The sequence below is a fragment of the Aegilops tauschii genome, chromosome 5, assembly GCF_002575655.3.
Source record: "Aegilops tauschii subsp. strangulata cultivar AL8/78 chromosome 5, Aet v6.0, whole genome shotgun sequence".
NCBI classification, from domain to species: domain Eukaryota; kingdom Viridiplantae; phylum Streptophyta; class Magnoliopsida; order Poales; family Poaceae; genus Aegilops; species Aegilops tauschii.
In genome coordinates, this window is record NC_053039.3 from 430,592,961 (window position 1) to 430,603,852 (window position 10,892).

Consider the following 10,892-nt stretch of genomic DNA (forward strand, 5'->3'; position numbering starts at 1 on the left):
AAGCACATGCATGATTATATTTACACAAAAGGCCTTCGAAAGGCCGGCGTTCAACATAGTTTGAATACACCCCCAGTGGGTGGAACTGCGCAAACCTAACAAATATTGTTCAAAGAGTAATAAACAGGAAAGCAAAGGTGGCGGATCAGGCCAAAGGTGCAATAGGCGAGCCAGGAAGGTCAGTGGAGACGGCAGTGCTGGCTGGAGGAGTGGCCAGCTGGCGAGTCTCGGCTTGATCATCACGCTGCAGGCGGCGCGCTCGCACGCGCCTCGTTGCTGGAGGCACGATCAAGCTGAGGCTGGCCGGTTGCTCCACCGTCTGGCACGGTGTCTTCACCATCCTCTCCCTCCTCCTCTTCGCCCTCGTCACTGGAGTCGATCTCCTCCGCCGAGTCTTCAACCCAAACCACTCCTCCGGCTGAGCAACGCCGTCATCATTCACCTCAGGGGCAAAGGCACTGGTGGCGGTGTAGTCGGCGATCGCCGAGGCGCGCTGGATGATAGCCGGCCGCACCGCCTCCAGCTCCTCGTTGGCCTCCTGCCGCCAGGTGGTCAGCTGGGCCAAATCCAGCCCAGGATACCAAGCTCGGATGAACTCCAGCGCCAGCCTGGCGCCTGACCGAGCCGCAGAAGCCTTCCAGGCCTCGAAGCGGCCAACCACTACCTCCAGCCAGTCGGCAGTCCGACTGGGGGTACGGGGAACCACCTCGTCGGGCCAGAGAGCGGCTAGCACTTGCGCCCCAACGCGCTGAAGACGACGGAGCATGCGGTGAGCCGGCTGGAGGCAGGCTTGGATCGCAAGAAGCTGCTCCTCAAGCGACCGGCGAGCATCCGGCGCGATCTCAACCCCAGCCTGCCTTTGCGCGTCGCGGCGGGCCTCGATGACTTGGTTGGCGGCAACGGAGTAACCGGGGAAGTACTCTGCGCTAAAAAAACACAAAGTCAGAAAATGGACCAAATGGCAGGCGGCAAGCAAAGGGACGAAGAAGAAGAAGGCCTACCGTCAACCAAATCTTCGATCTGGCCGTAGCCGTCGCTCATCGCTTGCCTTGCCTCAGCCCAGCTCGCCGCCTCGGTCTCGTATTCGGCTTGGAGGGCGGCCTCGCTGTCCTGCGCCGCCTTCAGGGCCGCCTTATGGCTCTCCTCCTGGTCGGCCAGCTTCTTGACCAAGCGGTCACGCTCCTGAGCCAAGGCGTTGCACTCGGCTTCCTTGGCAGGAAGGGCGATCTGGGCCCCACCCAACTGCTCCCTCAGGTCGGCATTGGCCTCTGCAGATATGGTAAAGAAAAAAAGCAATAAGAAAGAAGTCGCCAGGAAAGATCCGGCCCGGCTGCTCAGCAGTCGGCCCGAATCTCGGGGACTACACCCAGTGGGTGCGCTGACGCGCCCCCACGTGAGATAAAAGATGAAGCACTTACTCCGGCTCTCGGTCAGATCAATGGTCTTCTGGTTCAGCTCCCGGGCCTGGGAGTTGAAGGTAGCCGCGCGGAGGTTGTGATAGTCCTGCAAATAGGACAGAGGAGCGAATAAGAACAAGATAGCAATCGAAGTCTACTAAGAAGTTCTAAGTCGCCTGCTCAGCAGCCGACTCGGAACTCGGGGACTACACCCAGTGGGTGCGCTGACGCGCCCCCACGGAAGAAATCAAGAACAAGAAACAAAAAAGCGGGAAGACTCACCCGAATGGCCGTCCGCGTCGCGAGGAACTCTTGAGTACACTGCTTCAGCACGGTGGCTTGGGATTGAAGCCGGTTCCGGACTTCTTGCGCTGCCACGTTCAGCACGGCCGTCCCACCACCCGGCGTCCACCCCGGCGAGCTGGCGCTGGCCGTCTCCAGATCCTGGGCCGACGAGCTAGAGCCCGCGGCCTTCTGCGGGTCCGGCGCCGAAGTCGCCTTCCCTGCGCGCTGGCGCGATGGCGACCGGACCACAAGGTCAGCCCTCGCAGCCGGCTCGTCTCCAGCCGGTTGCACGGGCGGCGTGCTAGGCCGGCTGCCTTGGTCCGCCCCAGTCAGTGATGGCGGTGCCGCCTCCCTCTCCTGGACGACGACGTCGCCCTCCTCCCTCTCCACCACCAGCTGGTCGCCACCGGCTTCCTCCGGCGGGGGCACCGGGATCTCGGGCTCCACAGCACGAAGGAGGACAACAAGCTGCGGATGCCAGTTACGCAGGGCCTCCGCCGCCCTCTCTGCGGCTGCAGCCTCCGCCTGAGCCTTGGCCGCTGCGTCGGCTTGTGCCTCCGCCGACCTCTCCGTCGTCTCCTGCACCACCGTGGCAGCGGCCGCCCTCAGCTCCTCCGCCTCCCGCGCATTCCGCTCCATCGTCGCTTGAAGCTCGGCACGGGGGTCCACGCGGCGGGCGCTTGCAGATCCTCCCTCCGCTCCAACCACTGAGGCGGCAGCATTCCGCTCAAGAGAAAGCGAGCCCTATTTTTTTAAGTCAAGACAAGGACTCAGAAGAATATCAACAAAAAAGAAGAAGGAATACGTGAGAGAATTGACACTTACGCCGAAATCATTTGTGGCTGCTTCACCACCTTGCGGAAGCGGGCAGCCTTCGCGGCTGCCTCGTCCTGCTTGGTCGCCGCCGCCGCGCTCTTGGGCTTCTTCGGCCGACTACCGAATAGGCTCGGCGCGGCCCGGCGCTTCTGCGCGCCGCCTCGGACAGCCGACGCGGCAGATGAACCCGCGCCATGATGATCGGACGCCGGCTGGCGGCGCGGGACGACTTCCGCCTCGTCATCATCCGGCCAGTCGTCGAAGCTGGCTCCAAGCCCGGAGCCGCCTGCCTCGCCGCCTTCCCCCACGGTGTCGTCGTCCAGAGCGGTCGCCCCCAAGTCGGGGTCGTCCAAGTCATGCGTCGTCCGGTCGGGGGGATATTGGCGCTCCACCCCCGCTGCCCCGGCTGCCGGTCGAAGGAGGGGGCTCTACCAAGACAAACCGACTGGTCAGAGTCGGCCAAGAGAAACTTGGTGACAAAGGTAAAGAAGAGAAGAAAAAGAAAGCTTACCATAGGCGGGGGATTGGCACGGGAGTACGGCTCCTTGCCAAACTGCCACTCGTCGGTGAGCTTGCAGTTCGCAAGGTAGTTCATCATGTGAGCTACCTCTGCATGAGGCATCTCCTTGGTACACAGCCGACTCGGATCGAGTTGGCCGCTCATTTGACAAATCATATGAGGGCGGCCTTGGAGCGGGAGCACCCGGCGCACCACGAAGGCGGCCAGCAGGTCAGGCCCGGTCAGGCCCTCTGACTGGACCAATACCCGGAGTCGCGTGACGGCGGCGGCTCCAGCAGGCGACAGTGTTTTGGCCCAATAGGACCATTGGGGCCGCCTCCCAGCCGGCGGGCCGGCTACATAAGCCGGCAAGTTGACGAAGTCGCCTTGCGGAGCGACGTTCTTCACATAGAAGTAGGATTGCTGCCAGAGCTTCACCGACTGGATCAGCGTGATGGGAGGAAAAGGGTTGTCGGCTACCGGCCTCCGCATCGCGATGAAGGCGCCGCTCTGAGCCGGCACGCCCCTCATGGCGGTACCGAGCTTGGACTGGAAGAATTCCCCCCAGAGCTCGAGGGTGGGAAGGACGCCGAGGAAGCCCTCGCACAAAGTGACAAAGGCAGACAGCAGCACCACCATGTTTGGAGTGAGGTGGTGCGGCTGGAGCTGGTAGAACTCGAGGAAGGAACGGAAGAAGCCGCTCGCAGGCAGGCCGAGCCCGCGCAAGCAGTGTGAGCGGAAGATTACCCGCTCGCCCTCCTCCGGCGCCGGTGAGATCTCCCTCTCCGGCGCAAGACGGCCCCGCACATGATCCTTGCCGGGCAACCGCCGCGTCTTGCGGAGGAAGTCGATGTGGTCCTCGTGGACGTTGGAGCCGTCCCAGTCTCCGCCGCGCGACATGAGGGCAAGAAGCCGATGAAAAAGGCGCGGCGACGGCGAAAGCACGGCCCCGCGGCGGCGAAGCTGCGGGCTAGTGCGATGACTGGAGGGACGGCGCGGCAGCGAGGGGCTACAGCGATGGAGAGGAAGAAGAAGAAGATGGCGGAGCGAGGGCGAGCGTGCGAGCGTCTGCCGCTCCTCCTCCTCCCCCTATTTATAGCCTCGTGCGGCGAAGCCGAGGAGGCGAGGTGTAGGGGGGGCGTGGGATTAACTGCGCCCACTCCCCCACGTCCCGCGATTATTGCGCCCTAACGGCATGCGGAAACTGCCGTTGGAAGGCGAATGGCCCGTTTTGGGCCACAGAAGATCCACACCTAGGTCGAGGCGTGGAAGTGGCGGGCCCCGGCCTGCGGCGGCGTCCCGTCGTGCGCGTGGGCTGGCAGGCTCTCCCAGCCGGAGGGCGCCACGTGGCGCGCGGGCGGCAAGCGGCCGGCCCGCAACCTGGCGTGCGCGCCAGCTAGTTCCCGCCTTCAGACTTCAAAGCCTCACCAAGACAGCGCACCTGATCAAAGCCGGCTCCTAGCTGCTGGCTCCTCAAGATAGGAAGTTGATTAAGCTTCTCGTCCTCCTTTCAGCCTCGAAGCCCAACCAGCTTCCGGGACTACTGTCGGAGTAAATGACCACGGGTAGCCTAACCGACTCCCCCTGGCTCTTCAAAAATTATCGGGTCGATCGAGCCTTCAAGCACCCAAAGCACAGGGCCGCCTTCCCCTGGCCGGCTATCTCACAGGCCGACTACTGGAAGGCGGCCCGGCCCTAAAACCCTCCCGAAGAGAGCCACAAGAAGGCCGACTCCAAGAAGCCGGCCACAAGAAGACCGACTCCACGATGCCGGCCACAAGAGGGCCGGCTCCCGGCAAGCGGCCAAGATTGCACCCTCAAATACTGCACCCACATAACGGTGATGAGACAGGGCGTGGCTACAGTAAAGCCTGCCACCCCCGAATCCTAGAGCACGCATGGCCACAGTGCGCCGTACGGGTCGGCCATCCCCCGTCCGGCGCAGCACTGTTGCCATGTTGACCATGACGCCACCCACGACAGGCTGTCAGTACGGCCCGCAGGCGGCGGGCCCGTTCAGCCAGAGAGACGCTCGAAGGCGGCCAAGCCCCCCCAGTCGGCCTGGGGTGTAGCCGGCTCCCAATAGCCGGCTACCTCACTCCCTCGAAGTATGTGCATCATTAAGGACACAAGACGAGGTAAGACTACAGTGAGAGCCCGCCAGACGGCAGCACTGTAGCCATGCTTACCTCAGCAAAGCCCTCATCATCAGGGGCGAGGCTACAGTAACCAGCCGCCGGTAAGACCCCCAGGCGGTGGGGCCGACCTGTCGGCCAAGAGGCCGGCAGCCGGTGGGACCCACCAGTTGGCGGGCCCCAGCGGCCGGCGGATACAAACACTGACGGCCTGGACCCCCATCCAGCCGGATTACCATTGTACCCCTGGGGGGTAGGCCTATATAAACCCCCCAGGGCACCCATGCAAAGGGTTGATCTCTTAGAGTTTTAGACACCACATAGAGAGAAGAGGAGAGCTAGCCTTGCCCTTCTTCTTCCTATAGCCGAACAGCTCAAGGAGCCACTTGTAGCCACTTGCGTTGATCTAGTGATCATGCGGAGACCCCGCAGAGCAGGACTAGGGGTATTATCTCCATGGAGAGTCCCGAACCTGGGTAAGATTCGCCGGCGTGCATGTCTTCGCCTTATCCCATTTCGAGGCACCGGCGATGTCTTACTGGCTCCCACAATGATAAGCCACCCGTTGGCATATGTCGCACCTACCACCCGACACACGTGGCATCAGTCCCGGCACCGGCTGGTCACCGAGTAGATCATCCATCGTGCGATACCGCAGTTGTTCGCCTCCATAATACGCGTCGACACGCTCCTCATCGTGAGTGAGCGGGGAAGCGAACTTCATCGGGTTGTGCTCTGCGTGAGCTGGTGCTAATGAAGACGAACCCGGAGTGGTGACTGCCAGGGCTGGAGTATGCGGCGTCGCCAATTGTGGTGCCGTCGGCGTAGCAGGCACCGGAGTCGATGTAGTTTTGGGGGGCGGGGTAGACGTGCCCGGCGAAGAGGAGCTGCTTGCTCCCCCGGCTTCCTTGAAGTGGGCGTACTCGACAATGAAGTCGTCATACGTCAGCGTCGAGCCGTCGTCCACTGCCTTGTCCCATTGCCACCCTCGCCCTTCGTTGAACACGACGTCTCGCGCCGTGCGCACATGCTGTGTCTTTGGGTCGAGGATGCGGTAGGCCTTTGAGCCCTCCGCGTAGCCAATGAAGACTCCTGGAGTGCTCCTGTCGTCAAGCTTGCCAATGTGGCCGAGCTCCTTAGCGAACGCAAGACAGCCAAAGACCCGCAAATGGGAGACCGCCGGCTTTCGCCCATGCCAGGCCTCGTACGGTGTCCTGCCGTCGAGTGCCTTAGTAGGTGAGCGGTTGAGGATGTAGACGGCCGTCAGCACCGCCTCTCCCCAGAAAACAGCCAGCATCCCTCTCTGCTTGAGGAGAGCCCGAGCCATCCCCACAACCGTCTGGTTGCGCCGCTCGACGACTCCGTTTTGCTGCGGGTTGTACGGCGTGGAGTAGTGGTGCTGGATGCCCTCATCGGCGCAGTACGACGCGAATTCAGCCGCCGTAAATTCGTTGCCGTTGTTAGTGCGCAACACGCGCAATTTTCGGCCGCTCTCCGCCTCCACACCAGCCTGCGCGCGCCTGATGGCGTCCGCCGCTTCTCCCTTGCTGCCGAGAATCATCACCCACATGTAGCGAGAGAGATCGTCGACGAGCAGCAGGAAGTAGCATCGACCTCCTGGTGTGGCTGGCGTCACCGGGCCGCACAAGTCTCCGTGCACGAGCTCCAGCTTCTCCTTGGCCCAAAAACTCGCCTGTTGGGGAAAGGGGAGTCGTCTCTGCTTCGTCAGTACGCAGATGTCGCAGAACTACTCCACATGGTCGAGGCATGGCAGGCCTCGTACCATCTCCTTGGCACTTAGTTCCTTAGCGCGGGGATGTAGTAGACACCGGTGAGCAGCCGGTGCTCTCCCGTCTTGGTGGTGAAGATGATGGAGCCAGCGCCCTTAATTTCCACAGCGGAGGCATCCCCAAACTTGACGGAGCCTCGCGCATCGGAGTCGAGCTCGGCGAAGAATTCCCTTCGACCGGTCATGTGGTGGGTGGCGCCGGTGTCGAGGCACCACCCCGTAGTCTTGTCCTTCCCGGAGCCATCGCCGAGAAGAGCGTGAGCTTTTGGCTTGTTGAGGTGGATGAGAGCTTTTGCGACTGGTGTCGCTGAAGATAGCTCAATGCTTGCATGCGCCATGAACAGAGCCGTCTCCTCCTCCTTCGCCTGTGCGACGTGAGCCTGGCCTTGTCGTGGTTGCCGACACTCATTGGCCCAATGGCCAAACCGGCCACAGTTGTGGCAACTGTTGTCTTGTGCCGGCTTGGGCTTGCCAGCGACGCCGTCCTTGGCGCCTCCGCGGGCGTCACCTTCGGCACGTCCTTGTGCCCTGCCCGGGGGGCCTCTTCGCGTCTTACGCTGCTTGCCACGCTTGCGGCCGCCCGTCGTGGAAGAAGGCTCCCCCTTCTTCCTGTCACCAAGGATGGCATCCCACGGCTCCCGAGTTAGGAGCAGCTTCCCGCCGGTGGTGATGGGCCCCGAGGAAGGTTGTGGCTCGTCGGTGTCGACGGCCTTGAGGCGACCTATCGCCTCCTCGATTGTCATCGTGGAGAGGTCCAGCAAAGACTCGATCGACCGAGCCATCTGCTTGTACTTCTCGGGGATGCACCGAAAAAGCTTCTCGACAGCTCTCTCCTCGGTGTAGGTGGCATCACCAAACTTCACCAACTTCTGCAGCAGAGTGTTGAGACGGAGAGCAAAGTCATCAACGTCCTCACCTGGCTTGAAACCCAGGCTCTCCCACTCCTTACGAAGTGCCTGCAGAGTGGACTTGCGAGCACAGTCGCTACCGATGCGCGTCGCGGCGATGGCGTCCCAAGCTTCCTTGGCAGTCCGCTTGCTAGAAAGTGAGAACTGCATCTCGGGCGGGACTGTGGCGATGAGGGCGTCCAGCGCCCGTCGGTCCTCTTGGTGGTCGACGTTGCTGTCCTGGACTGCCTCCCACATGCGCCACACCTGGAGCCTGATCTTCAGATCCCGGCCCAGTTGACGTAGTTGGTTTTAGTGAGGGTAGGCCACCCAGCACTGGGACCAACATCCCTGACCACAGTCCGGACCTCGTAGAGGCCGCGGTCCTGGTCATTGCAGCCGCCGTCGCGGTGCGTACCTCCACCTGGAGCGCGGGCGTGCTCGGCTGCCCACTGCGCCGTCCGCTCTTGCGCCACTTTGGCGCGGTCTGCGTCAGCGCCGTCGTCCATAGGCGCGGAGCTGTTGAAGCTGCCGGAGCAGCCACGGAGTACCTTGGCATCTGCCGTAGCCTCACGTGTTGCGTCTGCTGCTGCTGCTGCTTCTACCTCCGCCCTGGCTACTTCTACCTCCACTCTGGCTGCTGCCAGCTCCGCTGCAGCCAGCCTCGACACCCTTGCTGCCACAGCAGCTGCTGCTACAGCTGCTCGCTCACGCTCCTCTGCCCGGGCGCGCTCAGCCTCCTGCCGGCCGTATGCTCGAGGTAGCCGTGTGCTGAGAGCGACCTGCAGACATGGCTTGCTGCAGGGGGGCTGTTGCGTGAAGAGGAGGCTGTTGAAGATGAACTGCTGCTCGACAGTCCAGAGGGAGGAAGGTAACCAGAGGCAGACGGAGCAGCTGCTGCTACCGACTTAGGCTGCTCACAGGAAATGCTCAGGGTATAAGATAATGAGGCTCTGATACCACTTGTTAGACCTTTGAACCTGAGCATTGATAGTTGTGGATGACACTAGGAGAGTTGGGACAATTTTCGCTGGTTTATTTCTCACACAATGCCATACCAACCTGGGGGGTTGGGGATACATACTTATAGGCTGCTAGCCAGCCAAGCATATGCTGAGATGTTGCTAAGATGCCAGTCTATGATGCTATCCTAGCTGCCAGTCCTTGATGGTCAGGAACTCTATCCTAACTGCCACAAGGACCATGTGCTGCAGCCCCACAATGACCCTAGTACACAGACTTATCCATCAGCGGATGGGATCGAGAGAGAGTGCGGCGGCTAGGGTTGTGGTTGGGTGATGATTGAGGAGGAGTGGAGTGGAGGACGCGATTGACCTCTCTCTGCCTAAACCTGAGGTGCTAGCTTACTGGATTGGGCCGGGGATGTTGGGCTGGCACTGGCAGCCTGGCATTGCAGGAAGCCACTACTATTTAGGTGGGGGCCCACATGTCAGTTAATCGGGCAACCCATCGGATGACCCACGGGCAGGACCTCACATCCATACCCTACCCATGACTAATCGGGTTACCCATCGGGCTTACCCATGGGTGAATATGTCGACCCATACCCTACCCATTAGGGTCGGGTGCCCATGGGCGCGGCCGCCCATGGGTCGGATTGCCGGGTTGATTCAGAGGTGTCGAGGGATCGATGTTCTTGCACTCCACCCTTCCACTGCACGAAGGTGTCAATGGACGGGTGAACTCGAATATGATCATGCCGTTCTCTGACAGGCACCTCTTGTAGGTGAGGTTCTCGTGTGTCTCGTGCACGCTCATGCCGTCCTTCCCGTCGATCCAGTACGAGTTGACATGTCCCATGTCGTTGCCGTCGACCCACCCTACGTAGGCGTAGTTGTTCCCCATTGCGCCGCCGAAGCCGATGGCGATGTACCCGCTCTTCTTCTCGCCGTGAGCTGCGATGTTGATGGAGTCGCCGGACAAAGTCCAGAAGAATGTCACCTGCTGATCGTCCAGCAGCACGCTGTTGTTGTACATGTCGCTGAGGCCGCCGTCGACCACCTGAATTTTCCAACCCATCTTGGGGTCGTAGAGGGATTGGTAGTATACTAGGTCCGGTGTGTTGCGGTCAGGCAGCCAGACAAGCTCTGTAGGCGTTGCCGGCACGCCCTCTGCAGTCGGGTTGCCGGCGTAGATTACCTCGGACATGTTCCGGGCCGTGGCGTTCCCGCCGACGGCGTCGGACATGATGTACAGCGGCACGTCGTGCCCGGCCTCGACGGAGAAGGTGACCGGCACGCCGCGCTCCACCTTGAGCAGAGGCGCCTCCTTCTTGTTGATGTAGAGCACCTTTTCTGGGTTGGGCGGGTTGGGGTAGTGCAGCGCTGGCCCCGTGGTGACCACCAGCGGGGTCTGCCGCTCCGCCTTGATCCTGCCTTGGTCCTCCTTGTCCTCGGCGTCCAGCGGCCCGGGGCACCCGTTGGTCGCCGCAGACACGTTGAGCGTGAGGAACCCGTACGCGGTGCCCGCCGGCGCGCCGTGGTTCAACGGCAGGTAGTACGGCCTCAGCAAGTCCGGCTGCCGGAGCAGCCCGATGGCCCAGATCACGGTCATCTCCCTCGTGGCGTTGACCGCCACGTCGTACCTCTTGTCGGGCGACGCCAGCGGGCGCGAGAAGCGCACGAAGGAGACGCCGTCGCGGCGGTGGCCGTAGACGAGCCTGGTGTTGTTGACGGACGCGTCGCCGGCGGTGCTGCCGTTGCGGCGGTCGTAGAACGTGTCCGGGCAGACGTCCTCGGCGCCGCCGTCGCCGCGGAGCAGGCACTCGCTGTACTTGGTGACGAAGTCGTCGTCGGCGAACGGGAGGCCCTCCTCGGTGAAGCCCGCGACGGCGACGTCGGCGCCGATCATGGAGACGTTCCTGCCGGGGTCCGCCCAGCCGAACGCCATGTAGTACTCGGACCCGACGGGGCCTCGAGCCCGACGTCGATGGCGTTGGCCGCCTCGCGGAGCGTCCAGCGCACGCGCAGCCGCGGCGAGAGCTGCGCGCAGGAGGCGAACATGGTGGGCTCCTCGGTGGGGGACGCGGCGGCGGCAGCTTTGGAGGAGGAGTTGGAGGCGGCG

The 10,892-nt window shown here is 62.3% G+C and overlaps 2 protein-coding genes across 2 annotated transcripts in view; both read right to left on the bottom strand.

The window, feature by feature from the left end:
- LOC109737446 (cytochrome b561, DM13 and DOMON domain-containing protein At5g54830-like) overlaps positions 1-10,679 on the bottom strand; it is a 38,733-nt gene extending 28,054 nt beyond the window's left edge. The window contains exon 1 of the mRNA XM_073498031.1: positions 9,448-10,679. Coding sequence (XP_073354132.1) covers positions 9,448-10,679 — 1,232 coding nt within the window. The remainder of the gene's footprint in view (positions 1-9,447) is intronic.
- LOC141022229 (uncharacterized) lies at positions 943-6,702 on the bottom strand. The gene is made up of 4 exons (XM_073498551.1): positions 5,898-6,702; positions 1,680-2,188; positions 1,419-1,503; positions 943-1,268 (listed from the first exon to the last, which is right to left on the bottom strand). Exons 1-4 carry the CDS (start codon positions 6,700-6,702, stop codon positions 943-945), a joined length of 1,725 nt encoding a protein of 574 aa, XP_073354652.1.
- Positions 10,680-10,892: the final 213 nt, after the last annotated feature.

What these genes read in the sequence shown, in the direction of transcription:
- LOC141022229 (XM_073498551.1), bottom strand. Translation starts at nt 6,702, where the DNA reads ATGTGGGTGATGATTCTCGGCAGCAAGGGAGAAGCGGCGGACGCCATC. An exon ending in CCTGGCAGTCACCACTCCGG is followed by an intron (nt 2,189 to 5,897) that starts GTTCGTCTTCAT and finishes CTGCAGCCGCAG; the next exon opens with AGAGGGCGGCGGAGGCCCTG. An exon ending in TGATCTGACCGAGAGCCGGA is followed by an intron (nt 1,269 to 1,418) that starts GTAAGTGCTTCA and finishes CCATATCTGCAG; the next exon opens with AGGCCAATGCCGACCTGAGG.